The 23,859-nt window shown below is 43.6% G+C and overlaps 2 protein-coding genes across 4 annotated transcripts; both read right to left on the bottom strand.

The window, feature by feature from the left end:
* Positions 1-1,282: 1,282 nt before the first annotated feature.
* On the bottom strand, positions 1,283-10,598 carry LOC114849405 (ankyrin repeat and SOCS box protein 2-like). Of its 3 annotated transcripts, none has more exons than XM_029140831.3 (10): positions 10,451-10,598; positions 9,580-10,001; positions 8,485-8,595; positions 8,191-8,360; positions 7,962-8,117; positions 7,419-7,664; positions 7,090-7,261; positions 6,242-6,824; positions 5,947-6,100; positions 1,283-5,790 (listed from the first exon to the last, which is right to left on the bottom strand). In XM_029140831.3, the coding sequence occupies exons 2-10, from the start codon at positions 9,915-9,917 to the stop codon at positions 5,651-5,653; spliced, it is 2,070 nt and encodes a 689-aa protein (XP_028996664.1). In that variant the 5' UTR covers positions 9,918-10,001; positions 10,451-10,598; the 3' UTR covers positions 1,283-5,650. The 3 variants fall into 3 exon arrangements, with proteins under 3 accessions (XP_028996664.1, XP_028996663.1, XP_055362371.1); XM_029140830.3 differs by having other exon boundaries at positions 9,580-9,926; XM_055506396.1 differs by having other exon boundaries at positions 5,653-5,790; positions 5,885-6,100; positions 9,580-9,926.
* Positions 10,599-10,737: 139 nt separating this feature from the next.
* Positions 10,738-23,821, bottom strand: asb2a.2 (ankyrin repeat and SOCS box containing 2a, tandem duplicate 2). The gene is given in 11 exon segments (XM_041069455.2): positions 10,738-11,316; positions 12,318-12,471; positions 12,546-13,092; positions 13,256-13,427; positions 13,874-14,119; positions 14,193-14,348; positions 21,654-21,823; positions 22,081-22,218; positions 22,220-22,352; positions 23,157-23,408; positions 23,682-23,821. Coding segments are annotated over 9 exon segments (1,857 nt in total). The 5' UTR covers positions 22,348-22,352; positions 23,157-23,408; positions 23,682-23,821; the 3' UTR covers positions 10,738-11,170.
* Positions 23,822-23,859: the final 38 nt, after the last annotated feature.

Raw genomic sequence — 23,859 nt, 5'->3', positions numbered from 1 at the left:
GATAGAAAAACTTGGTTATCCATCTAGTTTTTATTAATCTGACATGTATGCTTTCCCTAAAAAATATTTAAAAATTCATTTCAATTTTACAAGTTTCTTCTTTTCAAAAACTTGTGAAGCGTAAATAAATAGTCTGGATATAAAAAGTCCTAATTTGAAATTTACTGTGACATAGTGTTCATTTGAGAAACATCCTAATAATTTATGCATTCTCTATATGTTTCTATGTTCATGTCTGTGTGTTCTTTATTCTCTGACCTGTTGTCCTCTACTGTCTCTGTGGTTTCAGCTGTTTTTCATGAAATCCTTGGGTCTGGATCGAACTAGATCTGGTTCTTCTTGATTAGAACAGTCACATTATAATTCTGACCGCTCTGTCAGTGCTGTTGTCTTCTCCTTCATTCTTTTCCATGGACCTTTCTCACACCAGCTGGTGTAAACTTCCATCACCTTCAGTCCTTCAGCAGCTGTTCTTTCATCTCCTAGTCACCAACACCTTCCTGTCTTCACTTTTGATTTGTTGCATCTTCTCTTTTGTTCTGATTCTGGTGCCTGTAATCAACAAACACCTACTGGAAGAAAAAAAATGTTTTTCCTGGAATGAGCAGTTAGTTAGAGTCTTGGTCTGTGTCCTGCACAGAGGTCAGAGAGTGGCCTTTCTCCCCCACTGTGGGTCTGCAGCTGGTCAACTGTCAGCTTTTGTTGGTCCCAGATCCTGTAAAGATGACGTGTCCTTGATGGATCAAAGCTCCTCACACAGAGACAGCAGGGCACAGATCCCTGACTCCTCGCCTACTTGCTAATTTCTCCTCATTGTTCATTTACACAAGACTTTCTTTCTCAAAACGAATCTTACTACAGATTTCCATCTGTTCTTATCTCCCCCTATCTTTTTTTTCCTTCTTGCCAACTTTCTCTTCTACTGCTTCAAAGTTTTGCTAAATGAGTCACATGGACTACATAATAAAATGTTATTTGTTCTATAGTTTACCTGGTGCCAAAGTTGAACATCCTCACCCAGTTTTACATTTGTTAATCAGAGCCTATGAGAACTAAATAGTAATTTCTTTGGTTTTGTTCCTAGACTGGATTTTTTGAAACACACTCTGCACTCATACTGATCTTCCCATACCACAGCATGGTTAGACCTTAGAATTCATACAATTACCTTATAGTGACTCTGTTTCAGCTTGGTAGTTTGTACGACATATTCGTTCAGAGCAACGTACCCTGTGGTGTTTTTATCATGCTGCACACAGACACTGGAGGAGTCATCACAAGCTTATACTGTAGCATAATTTTATTAGATCAGTGATATGCCCCTTTTACTCCAGTGGGACATCCTTGGATCTACTATCTCCATAACTAAGTATAATTAAAAGTTATGTTATATGACAGTTATAATTAAACTACACCTAAAAACTAACAAAGACAAAAAACAAACAAGCTACATCTGACACATAGTGACATATAACACACAAGCTGAGCTCAAAGTGGCTCACAATCTTGCTTAATTTGTACTCACACGGTGTTGCCCTTATAAGCCCACATGGCTTCACAAATCATTTGTAATCTTACCAATGATTAATTCAGATACTTTCTCTTTTTCTTTTTAGTCACTGACGGCTGCTACTTCACACAGCACTTCACAGACTAATGGGCTCTCACTCACGATCAAGGCACTGCAGATCTTAAAACACACGTCACGTGATTTAACCATATCAAAGCACTACAACACCTAAAGTGTTACAGTAAGCGGAGATGATTCATAACAATGTACTCACAAACTGAATAGAGTGTCTGCTGTCCGCCACCTGGACCCAGCATCAGGCGGGATTCCAGCCCTCCATTTGTTGGAGTGGAATATTCCCTGAATCTCCTATGAGATTTCCATTGGTGGTTTACCTTTAGTCTGGGCCAGGTGTCGATCAACGGAACATCCATCCCACTCCTGACACTAAAATGTAGTGGATATGTTCTTATAAAGAAATCTACTGGAGATCATCAGTGTGATAAATCATCTTAAAGTTTACTCTTGTGGATCACAATTACAGTACATCTAAGACGATCTAAGACACTGTCCCCACTGCTGTTCTGCATAGGTCTGAACCCCCTCAGCCAAATAAAAAACAAGACTGGCTATGGATACCGACTCTGGAACGGGGCCACCATAAGTCACCTCCTCTACATGGATGACATCAAGCTGTACGCCAAGAGTGAGCGAGACATCGACTCGCTGATCCACACCACCAGGATCTACAGATCGAACATCGGGATGTCATTCGGGCTCGAGAAATGTGGGAGGATGGTGACAAAGAGAGGCAAGGTAATCCACACAGAAGGGGTCTCACTCCCAGAAGGAACAATAGCAGACATTGAGGACAATTACAAGTACCTTAGAATATCACAGGCAAACGGCAACCTTGAACAGGCAACAAGGAATGCGGCAACAGCCAAATACCTCCAACGAGTAAGGCAAGTCCTAAGAAGCCAGCTCAATGGCAAGAACAAATCCCAGGCAATAAACAGCTACGCCCTGCCAGTGATCAGATACCCTGCGGGAATAATTAGGTGGCCAAAGGAAGAGATACAGACCATATATGTTAAGACACGAAAGCTCCTCACCATGCATGGAGGGTTCCACCCCAAATCCAGCACCCTGAGACTGTACGCTAGCCGCAAGGAAGGAGGCCGAGGACTAGTGAGCGTGAGAGCCTCTATCCGGGATGAAACATCCAAGATCCATAAGTACATCAAGGATAAGGCCCCGACAGATGACGTGCTGAGTGAATGTCTCAGGCAGTGGAGAACAGAGGATGAGATGCTGGAAGAGGGACCATCATGGGAGGACAAGCCCTTACACGGGATGTACCACCGGAACATAACTGAAGTGGCTGATCTCAACAAATCCTACCAATGGCTTGAAAGAGCTGGGCTGAAGGACAGCACAGAGGCACTCATCCTGGCTGCACAGGAGCAGGCCCTGAACACCAGAGCCATAGAGGCCCAGATCTACCACACCAAACAAGACCCAAGGTGTAGACTGTGCAAAGAGGCCCCTGAGACGGTCCAGCAAATAACTGCAGGTTGTAAGATGCTGGCAGGGAAAGCATACATGGAACGCCATAACCAAGTGGCTGGCATAGTATACAGGAACATCTGCGCAGAGTATGGACTGGAAACCCCAAGGTCAAAGTGGGAAACACCTCCCAAGGTGGTAGAGAACGAGCGAGCCAAGATCCTGTGGGACTTCTAGATACTCATACAAACATATACATATATCATATACATACACATATGCATTGTTATACATATCTCATACTACTTAAAAATAGCCATGACATACAACATCACAATTTCCTTATTTACACATTATTGATATTGGTAGTGATAAGTATCAGTAATACTTACAGTTGGGTTTAGAAAGCCTTTTTATCAGATCAGGTGTTGAGTGTCCCACTACAAGGTTAGTAAAGCTGTAGCTTAACATTGTTTACGCAAATGGTGAGGCAGACTTTGGTGCATGAACATTGCCACTTATGAAAGCCAGGGTGATGGGAGGAGCTCGGCCACTACGCCCAGCCAATCATACGTGAACCCATGCACTCTCAGATACATTCCCGCACCCACACCATTCGCTTGAACTCATTCATGGGGAGGGTAGGTCTCCGGCCTACCACCCATGTGGCCCCAGGCAGGGACTGCAGCTCCTCCTGAGCCCCGCCCACCCCCCCCCCCCCCCCACCCGGGAGAAGGAGGGAGCGGCGGAAAAGGCACCCCAGAACCCTGCAACCCAGCTTGAGCTGTGTGTGTGTGTGGAACTAGAGTGGACTGAAAGTGGGGTACACCTCCAGGAGCACAACCGCTGTGTGACCCCCGGACAGTGTCCACTAAATGTCTTTTGTGCAGTTAAAACTAGGTGGTGATCTCTCCACCAGGGCCAGTGGGCGAGAACACAACTGGCCAAACCCTCAGGCCCCAGTGAAAGAGCCCACTCCCGGCCCTAAATGTATGTGTATGTAGCTAGGTATAAGGAACTTTGGGAGATCGCCAGTTCCCCGAGGGGTCCAGCAGACAGAGCCATCAAAGTGAGCTTCGTTCACTGCCCCCACTGGAGGGAAACACATCAAACACCAATTTAACTCTTTGTTCTGTTCTTTTTTCTCCCTGTTTGATGCGTTTGAATTCTAATTAGCTTTACTGTGCAGCTGGCCCATCTGCAGACGCCCCTCCTTCTCTCTCATAATTAAGACCTGTTCAGATCCAGCTTCAGTCTTATGCGAAGCTTGGACACACTGACATCCTCTGATCAGAGTCAGGCAGGTGCTAAAGAGCCAGTGGGGTTTGTTGCTGTAATGATGGCTAGTGGTGTGCTGAGGATCATGGAAAATGTTTCTGTGCCGACTGTGACTCATACAAAAATCATGATGAAGACAAAGAAGATGATTTACAGCAAACCACCCAGGAACAGAATTGGAGCTCTGGTGAGTCTGAAACAATCAACCAATACCTAACTAGGATACCCACTAACTACTAATGACTTAATGCTCCAAACTATAACTATAGCTAACGAATACCTACCCACCCCACCCCCTCTTCCCTGAGTCCCTGATCCTAAACCTCTCGACCAGTTTGGGTCCATTTGTCTTTGTTTTGATTTTTCCTGTTTCTTCTTCTTGTTTTTGTGTTTTAAGCAAAGTGTCTTCATTATGTCTGTGTTCGCTGCTGCCATGTTGACACCTGCTGCATGGATCCTTCATCACCTGCCAGAGTACCGCCAGAGGTCCAGACAGAACACCAGAACCTGATCTTTATCATCCTCATCATCTGACGCTGAAAGGACTCTGCTTCCTTATTTGTTTGCTTATCAAGAAAATTATGATCTATGTTAAAGTTTTATCACATTTGATTTTATACTGAAATTCCAAGGTTCTTCCTAAAATACATGTTGAGTTTTGTCAAGTTAAACAAAAAGGAAGTATTGTGTTTGTTTTGGTGAATTTGTACAACTAATTACTTCCTGTCTGGGAACATCTGCTCCTACAGACAAAAAACTCATACACAAATCAGTGATTTAAAACTAAATAATATTCTTTCACTATTATTCACATTGGTTAATTTCTGAATTAAAAAAAAACATTTCTTAAAATATAAAGCTTCAATTCCTGTTTACTTGTCTTCCACAACATCTTGAAGCTACTTTTTGATCAAAGCTTATTAGCTCATCCTCACTGGTTTAGGGGTCCATTCACTTGTCAAAATCTCAGGAGGTAATATGATCTTGTACATCCTGGGATGTTGACACACAGCATGTTTGGTTTTACTGTACTTTGTACTACAATTTAAGGTGAAGTCTGTGGTAAACAACCACGTGAAGCTGATTCCTAAACTAAAAATCCAAATTCAAACTTGATTTGTTTGCACATGGAAATTAAAATGACCTACTGATTTAAACAAGGACACCATTTTAACCATGCTGTGTAACTATAACAGATGAGGATGGAGAAGTTGGAAATGCCTGATGATAAAGAGCAAACTAATTAAAGCTCAACAGCAGACATTCGTATATACAGACTTTCAACCATTCTCTGGTTCATTCTCTGCAGGAACCTCATCCTCCAGCAAACTGTTGATATTGTGAAACTGGAGGTCAGTGGTTGTCGAGTTGTGCCTCCTGATGCTGCAGGAAACGGATCAGACCTCCAGGAAGCTGCAACCTCTTCACGCGATGACGTCCAACCAGCTTCAGTATTTGTAGCCTGCAGAGCTGCAGCAGTGGTCGCGGGGGGGCTAAAACACAAACCAATAACATGACTGAAGACAAATCAGTAACTTTACCAACAAACCAGCAGAGATCAGCTCTATGAGCTGCACAAACTCTTACCCACGCAGCATTGAAGTGCCTCTGACAAATGATTACTTATTTAGTATTCATTACTGAGTCACCTGCTTTCTCTTTTATGACACTCCAGTCAGAGTAACTGTCCAGGTGTTCCATCAGCCTGGCGCACAGAGTGACATGACCGACGTAGTCCAATAGGACATCAATAATTGGGCCAGCCCATCGACTGATACTCGGGACGGAAATCATCTCACAGAACTAATGAACAATCAGTTAAAAAACATCAATTAGACCTGATTTGACATATAATTAGTAATAAGCTGTTACTTGTCTTTTTTTAAGGTTGTTTCATATTTAGTCACAGAAGCCAAATCATCAACACATCTCTTAAACAGATACCTGAACACCTCGCCTAAACTGTGACTCCAGCGACAGACTGCCACTGTAGCGAAGCTCATCCCTCTGTGATCGGGTGGTCTTGATTGATGGATGAGGGTCACTGCCGTAGACACAATCAAAGCAGGGGAGCGCGTGGCCTCCGTGGTCCAGTAAATACTTAAACATGGCTAAGTACTTCATAGAGAACATGTAGACTGCAGGGAAGGTGGTGGGGTGGGTGGGGATACCGGCGTTGATGTCAGCTCCATGCTCCACCAGCAGGGCGACTGTCTGGATGCATCCCTGTCTTGCCGCCACCATCAGTGGCTTAAACATATCCACATTTGGGTTAGCACCAGCGGCCAGCAGCATGCGAGTGGCATCAATGTTGTTGTTGATGACAGCGAAGTACAAAGCTGTGCTGCGGCGGTCCTCATACATCTTGGACCACTCTTCAGAGAGCTGAGCGTTGACATCAAAGCCTGTCTCAATCAGAATCTCCAACACATCATCACTGTTACGTTCAGCTGCCAGGTGAAGTGGGCTGATTCCAGTTCGCCGAACTCTGGCCTTACTGGTGGCTGGAACCAACATGGACACAATGCTGGAAAACAGAAAACATCAGAATTGATGTGCCTGCAGGTCATCCACGTTTCTCCTCAGACTACAGTGATCAGTCATTGTGTTCATGTTCTGTCTCGTCTCCTCAGAACCTAAAAGCTAAAAATCTGCATGAAGCAGCTCCTTATATGCCCAGCAGAATACTTGGTTCTCCGCTGGACTTCTTGTGGTACCTTACATTTGCTGTGAATTGGCACTTAAACTTAAAATCACGTGGCAATAAGAAAAATTAGGGAATACTTAATTACATGTCACTTCCTTTCTGGGCAGCAATGTGCAGCGGTAACAGGCCCGTCTTTCCAGGTTTGTTGGCATCAGCATTCTGAAAAAGAAGGAGCTCCACAATTTCTTTGTGTCCATTTTTTGATGCCTCGTACAAAGCAGTGGCTCCATCAGCTGCCTGAGTGTTGATGTCTGCACCTGCAGGGAACAGGTTGTTCAGGGTTCTGAAACACTCATGTACTTGTGGAGACAAGGTGAAGCTTTGCAGTGGCCATAAAAAAGGGTCCTCTGCACAAGATCCACCCTCAATTTGCTCCTGCTTGAATGGTTGGAAAATAAAGATTGTAATATTTACCACATTTGAGAAGAAAGCGTAGTGCTGCAAGATGCCCACTCTGAGCTGCAGTGAAGAGCGGGGAGATGCCAAACATATTTGTGAGTTTGTGTTTAGCTCCAGCCTTCAGCAACATCTCACAGATCTCACTGTTATTCTGGGCCACAGCTTCTTGCAGTGCAGTGCAGCCATGAATACAAGGAGTGTTTACTGCCACTCCATGGTTCAACAACACGGCCACCATTGCAGCGTTATTCCTCTCACAAGCTACAAAGACAAGAAATGAAGCGAAGACTGAGTTTAATTAAAGAAGTAGCTCATTACTACACACCAGGGGATGCCTAACTTCAGGTGCTTAACTTATCTCACTTCCTGACATTTACACCTGGTCATTTACACCAGAAAGCTGGCTGGGGAGTTTGTCTGTTCTAAAATCCCCATAGGTGGGAAGTGGAATGTGTTTCTTTGCTGTCAGACATGTTTTCTGCTGCTGTCAGCTTCAGAAATAGGATAGGTGGTCAAGAATTGAAGACAATGGAAAGAGAGATTTTCTGTTTGTAGAACCTTTGTAGAGTGGAGTCTCCTTATCATAGTTGGTAATCTCAGGGTCGGCTCCATTTGCTAGAAGCACTTGAACACATCTCAGCCGGTCTTTGCTGATAGCGACGAGCAGCGCAGACTCACCACGATCAGTTCTCTTGTTGATCATCCCGGGCTGAGCTAGAAAAAAGACACAGTGGATAACGTTCTTTGAAATTCCGGCATTTGTGGTTCTGTTGTTCTGTGCGTTTACCTGACAACAGAACCTTTAGACAGACGTCTTGGCCAAACCACGCAGCCTGATGAATGGCAAGCCAACCTGGTTTGCTGGGCAGCATCAGGTTTGTTGCTGGCTGCATCACCAATGCTTTGACTCTGTTCACGTTTCCAATACTGATGGCTTTAAATAAAGGCTCCTCCTCCCTGTGGGCAAAATATCCATGAGCCCCCAGTCCCACTCACTTTGTTTCATCTTACCCAACTGTAATCACTAATAGTAACAGGTGGTTCTGTTTGACATGAATCATAGAGATAGCTGTGAACTTACTCTTCAGGTTCTGGTGCAATGAAGACCATAGTCCCATCAGGTCTGCGATAAGCCACCATCCTCTTTCCAGAACCAGTCATAAAACGACTGATTGTCCCCACAAATGTTTTCCTGCCATAGCGACACCAAGGAAACAGTTAATCGGAGCTCAGTCCTGCCTCACAAGCAGCTAAACTGTGACTGTTCTACCTCATCAGCAACAGTTTACATTGCCTCATATTTACTGAGTCAGGAGGACCTGGGGACTTGATTAAACTAATGCCCTTGTGGCTCCTCACTATGATGCGCACCTTTAGTTATTTTCCACACCAGTGTAAATCAAACGAAGATTCATTATTTATTATTTATTTAGTGTTTTTACTGTCAAACAGTGATGTCTCAGACAAGAGCAGTTTTATTTCTCGTGCAACATTGAGGTAGGAGAAGTTTGATTCTTGTAGTATTGTACAGTCAGCACTGATTCCATAAATACATGACCAGTTAAACATTATCCCTATTTAGTTTTTAAATTTACCAATAAATTGAGGATCATCACAATTGCACAATAAATTCTCAAACTAAAATATTAGCAACTCAAAAATGGATTCTAGACTGGTTGTGCTCATTGCGAACCCACAGGTCTGTTCTATGTCAAGCATCTATTCAAACAGTCAATTTCTCAGGCCTGATCTCCAGAACATCTATGGCCTGGAGACCAGTCCTTTAAACTGTTCAAACTCCTCCCCTCTGGCAGGCGCCACAGAGCAATAGCCATCAGAACCACCAGACACAGAGCTAGCTTTATCCCCCAGGCTGTGTCTGAGCTGAACTCCATCACATAGAGAAAGGACTCAGTAAAACATGTGTGGTGCAATTTTTATTTATTTCATTCTATTCTTTATTTTCTTTATGCAACTAATGTATGTATATAATTGTAATTGATATGTAAATAATTACTGTTTGGTATGAAGGTATGAATAGACGGAGTCAGACCAGATGCAATTCCTTGTTTGTCTAGTACAAACCTGGTAAATAAAAAATGATTCTAATCCTGATTAAACAGGTAAATACTCACAACATGAAGCAGGACAGTAAAACCTGTGTGAGCTCACGTACGGATCAGGAGGCTTTTCAGACGGGGGATTTGGAGAACTGTAGTGGGCAGTGGTTGAAGTTGGTGGCAGATCGTGGGACTTTTTTACAGGTGGATGTTGGGAGTGTTTCGCTTGAGCTTGGCCAAGGTTTAGAGCAGCAGAGTTCATGTTGCTGTCAGGTTGGGGAGGAGATGGGGGAGGGGAGGTGCTGGTCTTCCTGTTGTTGGTTGCATCAGTTAGACTGCGCTCAATTGCAAGCTGCAACAGTTCTTCATCACTTAGATTACTATAAGGGGAATAATCCTCAAAGTTGGGATCAGGGGCTGCTGATCCAGAAGGAGAGACGCTGGCTGATGACATGATGGAACTCTATAAGGGTAAATCACAGTTTCACGTCAGTGGTCACTGAAAAGCCAGTGTAGTCCCTGGGATCCAGCTGCAGAACTGGGAAAGAAAGAAAACTAAACTTTATACTAGTGCAGTTTTCCTCAGGAAACCGATCCAAACCACCTGGATCCCCATCAGTTTGCTAAAGATGAGGGCACTGTCTGGATTACATGTCATGTAAATTACAAGCAGGTGGCATGTGCACCCATCCAGGCAGAGCCCTGCATTAAAGTAATTCCAATAACAATAACATGTGTCCAGAACCACAGCTTACTTTAATGTGAAACCATTTACACATCACTACTAATAGAGTGATTGAGTTTGGTCAGTAAAAGGACTAACTCACTGGTCCAAATAAAGATTTTTGATTAACTCTTTGAAAACATGTTTGTGTAATGTCAATATAAATCTAAATGAATAGAACACGGTAGTGGATAAAAAGGTTTAGGAAGTAAGAGTAAAACCTCTGAACCAAAAAACAACTGAACCAAAAGGAAGCTGCTCACCCAGTTAGCCTGCATTTTGCTGGTCCAGTGTTGTCTCAGGCTTAAAGCTCATCTGACTGTCTGTTTTCTGTCTGCACATGACACATGGTGGGGGAGGGGCAGGTTTTATTTTAGGGAGCAGAGGTCTGAGCTTGTCACCAGCTGACTTCGTTATTTCTCTAATGTTACAGGTTGAGTTATTAAAAGCTACTGCAGACTCATTGCAACACAACTGACCTTTCATTTAACCCTTCGGAGTGATTGAAGAAGATGTCCGTTATAGAACAGACGGGACCTGAACCAGTGTCTGATTTTCCTTAATTTAATTAACTTTTCAAATATTTAGGACAGAGGATATTTTCTTGCAGGATTTTTAACATTTTAAGTGATGGAATCTTGAATTTTACAGATTTTTTTGTATTTACACAACAGAAGACGAAAACACAATCAAACCACTGTAATGTTTGTATACTGAAGTATTCCCATTTCATGCACATTAGTTTCCTAAGTTAAAATTTGCAGAACTTTTCTGTGTTTTATATAACCTTAATTTGTTTTCTGCTGTTTACTGTTTTGGATTGAGGGTCTGAAATGTTTAATTCTTTAACTGGAATATTTTTCATTATTCCTGGAAACAGGACTTCAGCTGCTCAGCTCTGAGCCTCCTCTTGAAGATGCTGGACAGAGAAAACCCTCAGAGGAAGACTTCCTGCTTGCCAGCTGGTCACTTTTAAAATGATTTCATGCAGATGGACAGTGGACTTCATAATGCAGGAAGCGAATGACTCTTGGAGGTAGTGGCAGAATGTGGAGCAGTCTGAGTCGTCGAACTCCAACCAGACATCTAATTTCCAACCTGCAGAGCTGCATCAGAGAATGAGGAGGAGCTGAAGCACAAAGAGAAACAGAAACTCAGAAGTATGTCCTTAAACACAATCTTTGTTTAAAGATAATTAGCTTGAGTAGGAAACAAAATGGTTTATTTTGCTGAGAAAAGCACAATCTCAGTTTAATTTTAAACATTTACAAGCAAAATGGTTTAGCCAAAACCGTTCTGAATATTTTTAAAATTTCTGAGAACAAGCCATTTTTCTTTTTATAGTTTTAAGTTTATATTAAAAAGAAAACAGAACCTCCCACAAGAAAAACCCTTTGCCATCTGTGTGACACATCCATTAGTGTTCTTTACATTTGATTGCTGGACTTCCTCACTGGGAGAAGAGCTAAATTAGTCAGGGTTGGCAAAAAACCATTAACATCCACCATAATAAACACAGGAGCTCCGAGGATGTGTGCCTCTTCACTTTGCTCGCCCACGACTAAACACACTGCATCACTAGCCAGCAAGCCAAAACAGCATCTAAACTACTGCAAACTCAGAAGACACATAGTGAGAGCAGCGGAAAAGTTCACAGGTGAGCCTCCCTTTCCACAACAAACTCTATGACACGCGCCCGATCCTCAGAGCTCTCCATTTTTCAGGCCCCTCCACCATCCTTTTCATCAATTCCTCACCCTTCTGCCATCAGGGTAAAGACTACAGAGCCTTAAATCCAAGACCAGCTGGGAGGGACAGTTTCAGCCGTCAGGCTGTGAAGAGGCTGAACACTCTGCCCACTCTGTTCCTTCTCCCCCCGGGTCCTTGAACAGAAGGACCACCACCACTTTCTCACACATACACATGTGTCTCCTTATCCACCTGTGACTTCCCTTGCACTAGCTCATAAGCTGCACACTCATATTTATGTACAAAATATGGCATATCTTTCATCTGGGTTATATTATGTGTATATAGTAAGAATGTATATTATATTTTGAGTTAGAGAGAAACTTTTCAGTACCTGTACTGTATGAAGTGGTATTGACAGTAAAGCTGACTTTGGCTTACAAGCTTGTAGTTGGATCTGTGCCCAGTCGCTGCTCTTCTCCAGAGCCTCCAGCAGTCGAGAGCAAAGACGGACATGAGGGACGTAGTTCAAAAGCAAAGAGATGATAGGACCAATGATCTGACATAAAGACACGCTGGAGACAACCTCACAGAACTGAAACAAGGAGGACCCGGTGAGAGGACACACATTTCAAATGTGTGCAGTCGTTTATCTATTTCTGACCTCACCTGAATTGTTTGTTGTGCAGGTGCACCTTCGCCAGCAGGCATTTCTTCAGCTGGATGAGGTTGTTGCCCATATCGGCAGTCGAAGCAGGATTTGGCATCACAGCCATTGTTCAGCAGCAGTTTGAGCATGTTCAGACTCTCCATGCCCAGCAGGATGACCGATGGGAATGAAGACGGCTGCGTGGAGATCTGAGCATTTACATCAGCACCGTAGTTTAGTAGCAGAGTGGCCATGTCCATCCAGGTGAGCCGGACAGCGATTAGTAGTGGGTTGAAGATGTCCAAGTTGGGGTTGGCTCCAGCCTTCAGCAGCATTTCAGCAGCCTCCAGGTTTTTGTTGTAAACTGAGAAGTAGAGAGCAGTACTCCGCCGGTCCTCGTACATCTTTGACCATTCATCTGACAACTTGGCATCAACGTCAAAGCCAGACTCGATCAGCAGCTCCAGGATGTCGTCCCAGTTCTTATCTGCAGCTATATGCAGAGGACTGATGCCGCTGCGCTGCAGCCTGACTGTGCTGGTGACTGGGATGAGCATAGACACAATTCTGAAAGTACAGTATAAAAACACAGATTAGGGTTTGCATGCCAGACCCTCTGTGATGTGAAACAGACTGAAGACTGTCAGGATGATCGAGGCAGAGCTATACTATTTTTCTTCACACCCAGTTATTGATGATGAATGTAAAAAGATGACAAGCAGATTCAGACCGTTTGTGATTGTTCTGGACAGCTACGTGAAGAGGCAGAAGGTTGGATTTTGTGGCTTGATTTGCATCAGCTTTGCGAGAAAGCAGTGCCTCCACAGAGGAAGCATGGCCGTTCTTACAGGCTTCATACAGTGGGGAGGCTCCATCACCTGCCTGACCGTTTACATCTGCACCTGGAAAACAAAAAGGCGAAAACTGGAGCCTTGGCCTCATGGGTGGTGTGTCCATACTGGTGGTTTAAGACCAATGGCCAACACCATTTGTTCTGCTAATGCAAATCTGACGTTCTGACCTGACAAGAAGACTGTTCGTTTCTTGCTTAACAAAGGACGAATTCACAATGTTTGACATGACTGCTGCAGGTGGAACCAGAACCACATCTGCCTAGCCACTTGTTTGTAGTAGCAGCTGATCGTGAGTCTGGTGAAATGCTCTCTTTGACCTTTTGCAACTGAATTCACCCATTGAGTTCTAGTTGGTATTTCAAGCAAATATAAACTAATTCCATCAAGATGTCCTCTTTATGTTCAGGCATGAACACAAAATAATAACATCAGAATAGACTCGCTGCATAGTCGCTTTCTGACAAACATCACAGAGTTGGATTTACAGGACGCACCTTCCTCAGCAAATAGATGGATGATGCTGCCGTGTCCATGTTGTGCAGCGACAAATAAAGGCTGAATGCCATAGATGTTTCGGACTTTTAGACTGGCTCCTGCCTTCAGCAACATCCTGCACAGATTCAGCTCTCCATGCCTGCAGGCCTCATGAAGAGCAGTTCCTGCCTGGCTGCAGGAGCGATTGACCTGAGCCCCAGACCTGAGCAGCAGGTCCACAATGGCTTCGTTGGGATGCTCACAAGCTAAAAAACACAAAGGATCAAATGGTGACAGACACTTTCTGGGTGAATGCTCAGATCAGATCTGTGATGTCACCTTTGAACAGTGGGGTGTCTCTGTTCTTGTCGGCGACGTTTATGTCGACTCCGTGCTTAAGGAGAAAGTCAACACAGGAAATGTGACCTCTACTGGCAGCGAGCCACAGAGCGGTCTGGTTCTTCACAGTACATGAATTCACAGAGTCCGGGTGAGCTGGAGGCAAAGATAATGTTGTAACTCATTGTAATTAATCCCAGAAGAATGGCTGCTTAGCGCCAACAGGCAGAAATGCAGCATGAAGAATGAGATCTGCTGAAAACCCTCAAAACCAACAGACTTAATCAACTTGACCAACACTTGTCACATCACTGCTGAATCTGGAAACTTGTGTTTCTCTAACTTTATTATGGACTTTTCATACAGTATTTGAAGTCTTGTGTGTAACCGTCCACCCCTGACAAGCAGGATGCTGCTGTGATGTGACGTGGTTCCTGGTCTGAGTGTGTCTGTCATCACTCAGCGGTTTTGGTCCGGTCTGTTCCGACCTCTAGCTTTTTGTTGCTGCCATTGGTTTATGTGTTGGTTGTGCATAAGTCATAGATTCTTTTTTTTTTTTGTTGTTCTGTCCAGCAGTTCAACAAGCAGCATGTATTAGGCTGAATGCCATATTGTGATGGACAGCTTTGCTTTTAAAAGGGGAGTATATAGAAATATATATATATATATATACACACTCTTTATTAATGCTTTATTGAATGTTTTATTTAACTAATCCTAAATATGTGTGACGTTGCTGTGTTGGTGTACAGGTTAAGTTTCTACTTTCAAGTGTGTGCGGGGGCAGGGGGCAACCAGCTGCTGAGACCAAGCAAATCTGTTGGGCAATTCAATTCAATTCAATTTTATTTATATAGCGCCAAATCACAACAAAGTTATTTCAAGGCACTTTACAAAGTAAGGTTTAAAACCTCACACAACTAAACCCAACAAATCCCACATACAGCAAGCATTTAATTTGACAGCAACAGTGGAGAGGAAAAACTCCCTCTCTAACGAGGAAGAAACCTCCAGCAGAACCAGACTGGATGTGGGCGGCCATCTGCCTCGACCGGTTGGGGTGAGAGGATAGAGAGATAGAAAAGCACAGCAACAGCAACAAGCAACAACAAGCAACAACAGAGCACAGGCAGGATGGTAGGACCAGGGACTGGATGCAGGCAGGATGGTTGGATCCGCAGCTGCCCATCACAGACACCAAACTTTGAGTCCAATGATACCTGTGGGTGAGGACAGAGAGGGAGAAAGAGTGGGGGTGGGGGGGAGAGAGGAGAGAAGCACAACTACTGGACAGAAAGAGACAACGTTAGTTAAACATGGGACAATGATGGGAGGTTATGGGACAGAGGAGGTAGAAGGAAACAGAGGAGCTCAGTGTATAAATTAAGTCCCCCAGCAGTCTATGTCTATTGCAGCTTAACTAAGAGATGGTTCCTGTGACTAACAATAATTGCCAGTGACCTGAACCATCTCTAACTATAAGCTTTATCAAAAAGGAAGGTTTTAAGCCTAATCTTAAAGGTGGAGAGTGTGTCAGCTTCTCGAACCTGAAGAGGGAGCTGGTTCCAGAGGAGAGGAGCTTGGTAGCTAAAAGCTCTGCCCCCTGTTCTACATTTAAACACTCTAGGAACCGCAAGTAGCCCAGCGCTCTGAGAACGAAGTGTTCTGCTGGGAGCATAAGGAACTATAAGGTCTTTAAGATAAGAAGGAGCTTTATCATTGAGTACTTTGTATGTGAGTAGGAGAATTTTAAATTCTATCCTACATTTTACAGGCAGCCAGTGCAGAGAAGCTAATGTAGGAGAAATGTGATCTCTCTTTCTAAGTCCTGTCAGAACTCTGGCTGCAGCATTTTGAATGAGCTGTAGGTTTTTTAAGGAGCTGTTAGGACATCCTATGAGTAAGGAGTTACAGTAGTCCAGCCTAGAGGTAACAAATGCATGGATCAGTTTCTCTGCATCGCTCTGAGAGAGGATGCTTCTGATTTTAACTATATTTCTAAGGTGGAAGTAGGCGGTTCTGGAGATTTGTTTAATGTATGATGTAAAAGAGAGATCCTGGTCAAACATGACACCAAGGTTCCTCACAGTAGAATCTGAAGCTAATGTTATGCCATCCAGGGTGGCTATCTGACTCAATAGTGTCTCTCTCAGATTTTTAGGCCCAACAATAAGAATCTCGGTTTTATCTGAGTTTAGTTGAAGGAAGTTTTGGGACATCCAGGATTTGATGCCTTTTAAACAACCCTGAATTTTGACTAGTTGATCTGTTTCATTTGGTTCCAAGGACATGTATAGCTGAGTATCATCTGCGTAAAAATGAAAATTAATAGAATGCTTTCTAATAATCTCACCTAGAGGAGACATGTATAAGCTAAACAGAATTGGACCCAGCACAGAACCCTGTGGAACTCCATAGCTAATTCTTGTGCGTGTGGAGAATTTATCATTAACATGAACAAACTGGAATCTGTTCAACAAATAGGATTTAAACCATCCCAATGCTGTTCCATTAATCCCGATTCTATGTTCTAGTGTCTGTAATAGAATGTGATGATCAATTGTATCAAATGCAGCACTAAGATCTAACAGGACAAGGACAGAAACTAGACCATTGTCCGAAGCTAATAGAAGATCATTAGTGACTCTAACCAGAGCTGTTTCTGTGCTATGATGTTTTCTAAATCCTGACTGAAAATCTTCATACAGGTTATTCCCACTAAGGTGGTCAGATAATTGTTTAGCCACGATTTTTTCCAGAATCTTGGAAATAAAGGGTAAATTTGAAATGGGCCTATAGTTGGCTAGTTGTCCAGGGTCAAGGGTTGGTTTTTTCAATAGAGGTTTGACCACAGCCACCTTAAAAGCCTGTGGTACATAGCCTAGTTGTAAAGATTGGTTGATTTGATTTAATATGGACGAGCTGATTAAAGGTAGAACTTCTTTGAGTAATCTGGTTGGGATTGGATCTAAAAGACAAGTGGACGACTTGGAAGAGTTGATTATTGAGGTTAACTCCATATGAGTTATGGGGGAGAAGCTGTCTAGGTAAGACAGAGGATTTAATAAATTTAAAGTTAATGGATCTAGACAGTGCTTTCTGTCATTTGGAAGAAGTCGCTGCTGAATGTTTTTTCTAATGATAATAATTTTATTAGTAAAGTAGTTCATAAAGTCATTGCTGCTGAGATTTAAGGGGATAGTAGACTCAATACAGCTATGACTCTTTGTCAGCCTGGCTACAGTGCTGAAAAGAAACCTGGGGTTGTTTTTGTTTTCCTCAATTAGGGAGGAATAATATGTTTTTCTAGCAGCACAAACAATTGGTGCAAAATAAATAAGCAGGGATGTGCCTTAGTCTAACAAATTCATAAGTAAACAACTGCTGTACTGTGGTTTACCTTTGAGATTAATACTAATACCAATAATAGTCTTAAGATATGTGCACATACTGTACTCATACAAACATATACATATATCATATACATATGCATTGTTACATACACACATATGTACAGTCAGGACCATAAATATTTGGACAGAGACACAATTCTTCTAATTTTGTTTCTGTACATTACCACAGTGAATTTTAAATGAAACAACTCAGATGCCATTGAAGTGGAGACTCTCAGCTTTAATTCCATGGGTTGAACAAAAAGATTGCATAAAAATGTGAAAAACTAAAGCATTTATTAAACACAATCCCTTCATTTCATGGGCTCGTAAGTAATTGGACAATTGACTTCCATGCTATTGCATGGGCAGGTGTGGACAATTCCCTTGTTATGTCATTATGAGTGAAGCAGATAAAAGGCCTGGAGTTGATTAGAGGACTCGTGTTTACATTTTGAAGATTTTGCTGTGAACAGACAACATGCGGTCAAAGGAGCTCTCCATGCAGGTGAAACGAGCCATCATTAAGCTGAGAAAACAGAAAAAAAACATGCGAGAAATTGCTACAGTATTAGGAGTGGCAAAATCAACAGTGTGGTACATCCTGAGAAAGAAAGAAAGCACTGGTGAACTTAGCAACGCAAAAAGACCTGGACGTCCACGGAAGACAACAGTGGTGGATGATCGCAGAATCATTTCCATGGTGAAGAGGAACCCATTCACAACAGCCAACCAAGTGAACAACACTCTCCAGGAGGTAGGCGTATCAATATCCAAGTCTACCATAAAGAGAAGACTGCATGAAAGTAAATACAGAGGGTACACTGCAAGGTGCAAGCCACTCATAAGCCGCAAGAATAGGAAGGCCAGATTGGACTTTGCTAGAAAGCATCTAAAAAAGCCAGCACACTTCTGGAAAAACATTCTTTGGACAGATGAAACCAAAATCAACCTCTACCAGAATGATGGCAAGAGAAAAGTATGGAGAAGGCGTGGAGAAGCTCATGATCCAAAGCACACTACATCATCAGTAAAACACTGTGGAGGCAGTGTGATGGCCTGGGCGTGCATGGCTGCTAGTGGCACTGGGACACTAGTGTTTATTGATGACGTGACACAGGACAGAAGCAGCCGAATGAATTCTGAGGTGTTCAGAGACATACTGTCTGCGCAGATCCAGGTGAATGCAGTCAAACTGATTGGGCGGCGTTTCATAATACAGATGGACAACGACCCAAAACATACAGCCAAAGCAACTCAGGAGTTTATTAAAGCAAAGAAGTGGAATATGCTTGAATGGCCAAGTCAGTCACCTGATCTTAACCCAATTGAGCATGCATTTCACTTGTTGAAGACTAAACTGCAGACAGAAAGGCCCACAAACAAACAGCAACTGAAAGCCGCTGCAGTAAAGGCCTGGCAGAGCATTCAGAAGGAGAAAACCCAGCATCTCGTGATGTCCATGAGTTCAAGACTTCAGGCTGTCATTGCCAACAAAGGGTTTTCAACCAAATATTAGTAATGACCATTTTATTTTCAGTTATTTCATTTGTCCAATTACTTACGAGCCCATGAAATGAAGGGATTGTGTTTAATAAATGCTTTAGTTTTTCACAGTTTTATGCAATCTTTTTGTTCAACCCATGGAATTAAAGCTGAAAGTCTGCACTTCAATGGTATCTGAGTTGTTTCATTTAAAATTCACTGTGGTAATGTACAGAAAGAAAATTAGAAGAAATTTGTCTCTGTCCAAATATTTATGGTCCTGACTGTATATCTCATACATAATAGCCATGACATACAACACCACAATTTAATATTTTATATATTATTGATATTGATAAGTATCAGTAATACTTACAGTTGGGTTTAGAAAGCCTGTTTATCAGCTCAGGTGTTTAGAAAGCCTGTTTATCAGCTCAGGTGTTTAGAAAGCCTGTTTATCAGCTCAGGTGTTTAGAAAGCCTGTTTATCAGCTCAGGTGTTTAGAAAGCCTGTTTATCAGCTCAGGTGTTGAGTGTCCTACTACAAGGTTAGTAAAGCTGTAGCTTAACATTGTTCATCCAAAAGCTGAGGCAGACGTTGGTGCATGAACAATGCCACTTGTGAAAGCCAGGGTGATGTGAGGAGCTCAGCCACTACGCCCATCCAACAAGCAGAGGAAAGAATCCTAGTAGCCATGGAACCCACGCACCTTCAGTTCAGTTCAGGAAGGCAGGTGTTGTGACCCAAGCCGCCCACACGGAACCCCCCAGGCAGAGCTGCAGCAGCCACAGGGACAACACTTGAGGTGAGAGTGGGCCACCGGGGGTCAACGTTGTTTGACCCATGAGAACCAGGGGCAAACACCCCCCCCCAGTCGGAGGGCCGACCTGAGAGAGTGGAGCCCGAGGACCCACGGTCCGTAGGGAGCCCACTGTCACGGCGCTCTAGATAGCGGACCCACATGCACGGCGGAGACAAGGCTCTGTGAATAATAAGGATTTATTCGTACTCGTAGTCAGGCAGGCAAGGGTCAATACACAACCAAGGCAGTAGCGGTACAGGCATGGATCAGACAGTCGGCGTCAAAAGGCAGGCTTAGGTCGGGCTTACGGCAAGGCGGTATCACAGGTGAGGCAGGTGGCAAGGTCAGGAAAAACAGGGTCACACACGGAACAAGATATGAAATATAATGCTGGAATGCTGGCTAGTACACAAAGACAATCTGGCAAGGTTCTGGGGTGAGGGGTGGTGCTTAAGTACTGAGTGATGATGACTAGATGACATACAGGTGGAGATAACTAGGACAGGAAGTAAAACTAGAACTGCTGATGTAGATGCTGGAACAGGAAGTGGTGACAAAATAAAACCGGAAATGAGTAATTGCAGTGGCCAAATGACCTGGACTGTGACACCCGCTAGGAGATGCCCCTGCGCCCAGAGTGGGGCCCACCCCTAGTCCACCAACCCCACGCGAGTGGAGAGGGGCCTACCCCAATCGGCCTGACCATATGCCCTGGCACAACACCGGGCCCGCAGCACACGGCCAGCAATTGGTTGGGGTCAGCAGAAAAGAGACCACCCAGGTAGTGGAACCACGTACCGCACGCACGTACATCACACACTGCCACAAACTCTCTCACAACAAACTAGTCAGTCATACGTGAACCCATGCACTCTCAGATATCTCTTGTCTGCACATGCCCATGTGGCCCCAGGCAGGGACCGCAGTTCCTCCCGAGCAGGGGGCAGCGGAAAAGGCACCCCAGAACCCTGCGATCCAGCTTGAGCGTGAGTCAGTGGAACTAGAGTCCACTGAAAGTGGGAAACACCTCCAGGAGCACGACCATTGGCTGACAGTGTGAACCTCGGACAGTGTCCTCCACCCTAAATGTCTTTTGTGCAGTTAAAACTGGGTGGTAAACTCTCCACCAGGGCCAGTGGGCGAGGCCACAACTGGCCTCACCCCCAGGCCCAGGTAAAGGGCCCAGCCCTGGCCCTAAATATACGTATATGTGGCTAGGTATGAGGAACTTTTGGAGATCACCAGTTCCCCGAGGGGTCCAACAGACGTGGCCAATAAAGTGAAGGCTCCGTCCACTGGCCCCCCGGGGAGATCCCCCAAGTTCCTGGATAAATGTGTATGACTAATGCAATTAAAACTGCAGAGCATCCCACATAGGGGGGACGTAACAACTTTCCGGTAGCCCCGGTCCCTCCATCAGCAGGATGCCCCTCGCAGACCTAGGTGGATGAATGTGGAGAAATGTAGTTGGGAAGCAACCCCACAACCCCCAGCCAGGAAGAGATAGACTAGTATGCAGTCATAGAAGTCATAGATTCTTACAGTAGCTTACCTTCTTGCAGTGACTGTTAGTCAAGTTTGAAATGAAACAAGCCACGGGGTATCTTCTCTCCCATAAAAAGAAGTAATGTGACAGTGACTGATATCACTGATGTGTGTGTAACTTCACCATTAGATAACAATAAATATAAATATGTTTTTAAATTAAGTCCGATATTTATCACATTATTATTGCCACATAATTGTAAATGGGTCCAGTTATTAATCAGTAATGCCACTGACCTTCGCTGAGGATTCTTACGCACTGTAGCTGCCCATAATAAGCAGCTTCATGAAGAGCAATCCATCCATCAATGTTTGGTTCTGTCAGACCACCAGACCCCTGTTTGACCAAATCCATCAAAGCTTCAGCATCTCCATGTAAAATCAGAGTCTGTAATGGACTAAGCTCTCTGAAAGGAAACAGGAGTTTGTCAACAGCTGAAATCTTAAAATACAAATAGTGAACACATTCTTCTGAGCACCACTGCCCCACATGAACCCATCTCACTCTGTAGGATCAAACATACACTGACAATAGGAAAGGGAAGGAGTTGGGGCATGTGAAGGCTGAAGGGAACCAATGAGGATAAGGAATTAGAATCTGGATCAATGGGACATGTTGGGCCTGAGCAGATCTTTATGATTTGTGTACAAGTGACTAACTCACGTTTTGTGGGCTCTTAAGAGAAGCCGTGACAGGGCTGTGGGGGGATCCCTTGTTATATGGGGGGGGGTTGAAGGGACATAAAGCTGGTGTCTGGAGGAGTCGTGATGTCTCCCTCTGGGGTTTGGATTGTGCTGGACATGAAGAGGATGATGATGATGCTGAGGATGTCCGCTGATCTGGAAAGAGTTTGTCTGCAAGGCTTCTCTCCACAGCGATCTGCAGCAGCTCCTCATCAGACAGATGACCATACATGCTGTAGTCGTCCATGTTCCCTGGAGAGAGGATCAGATAGTTTGGTTCTCATTTCATAAAGTTTCTGCAAATGAGGTAAAAAGCTAATTTAAGTCAAGGTCTTTAACGTTGGGTAAACTCGATCTTTGAGCTTTTAATCATGGTCAGCATTGAATGAAAACAATATTAAACATTTAAGCCTCTGTTGTGAGATTTGCTGTGTGAAAGGTGACTGTGTTTCTTTTTATATATAAGAACCAAGAACCAAGCGACCGGTAAGCCTGCAAAGACTCAGCAAACTATAGATCAGTAGCAGACAGTGAGAAAGGGGCCAAACCATAGAAATGGAGATTCGATCATTTAAAAAAACAAAAGAGCTGCCATTATTTCAGAGAAGGAAAACAGCATGTGTCCGTCCTCCCTCCGTTATTTGTCCTGAAGTTCCAAAACCTTTATTCCTGCTGTGCCTCATATTAAACCTTCTTTAGACACTTTGAAACTCTGGTTGTTATGTCCTGGATCCTGCTGGTGGAAATAGAAGCTGACCTTAACCCAACGATGTGCTCTAGTTGCTATTATTACTACTATTTAATATTTACACAGTGAGGTTGATACAGATAAACATCAGCCTGACTAGTATCCTAAATACAAATTGGACACTTTATTGAATTAGATTGTTCACATATATTTAATACAATACAGCAACTGCTACTGCCTTTAAACTACTGTACTAGGTTTTAATTTCTCAGTTATTAGGCTGAAGGTGCTGGACCATTGTAGCGCTAGAATCTTTCTGAATTAGGTTGTAAGGTGTATCTAATGAAGTGTCCAATGTAAATTTGTACCTGTGCGACAATCCACAAAGTTTCCAGCTGAAATCCTGTATTCCTGTCTGCAGCAATAGTTTATCGGCAGTGTTGGCCTAAAGCAGGAAGAGTCACGTGGTTCTGGAGCAGCAGAGTCCACCAGACACTGAATCTGAAACTCTGCTGGCTCAGAGTCAGTAGATTGAGGTGCAAAGCCCACTGGTTGACTCTGAGCAGCTGATTGGTGGTAGTAGGACCAAGAACAGCAAAAGAAGTTGGAGAGCTACAGACCTGCTGACAAAGGTGGGACAAGGTGAAAAATGGCAAAAAGCAAATCAGCAACGATCAGTCGGATCAAACATGATCAAGAAGCAGAGCTGGTAAAAGTCATCTGATCAGTTCACCTTAAACACTAAATCAAGTCTCCAAATAAAAGCAACCTGTGACTCTTTGATGCTTATAGTTTTCAGGTTTTCCGTTTTCACTGAATGAAATTTAAACATTTTGCATTGGTGCCGTTTATCTTACAACATAAATGTCAGATTTGATTTATTTCACTGTTACCGTCACATTTGTCAACTGGACTTTCTGAATGAGTTTGGTCAGTTCCTGTGATTCGTTTCCATGGAAACCCGTTTAGCTGCTGCATTGCAGGGTGTTATCCTCCAGCTTCAAACCTGCTCACTGTGTCTTTTAGATTTCGTCCACCTGCACAGATTCACCACAAACCAGAAGACGGCAG

Source organism: Betta splendens, chromosome 24 (genome assembly GCF_900634795.4).
Source record: "Betta splendens chromosome 24, fBetSpl5.4, whole genome shotgun sequence".
NCBI lineage: Eukaryota > Metazoa > Chordata > Actinopteri > Anabantiformes > Osphronemidae > Betta > Betta splendens.
The sequence above is the reverse complement of the archived record's forward strand: the minus strand, read 5'-3'. Positions and strand labels throughout refer to the sequence as shown.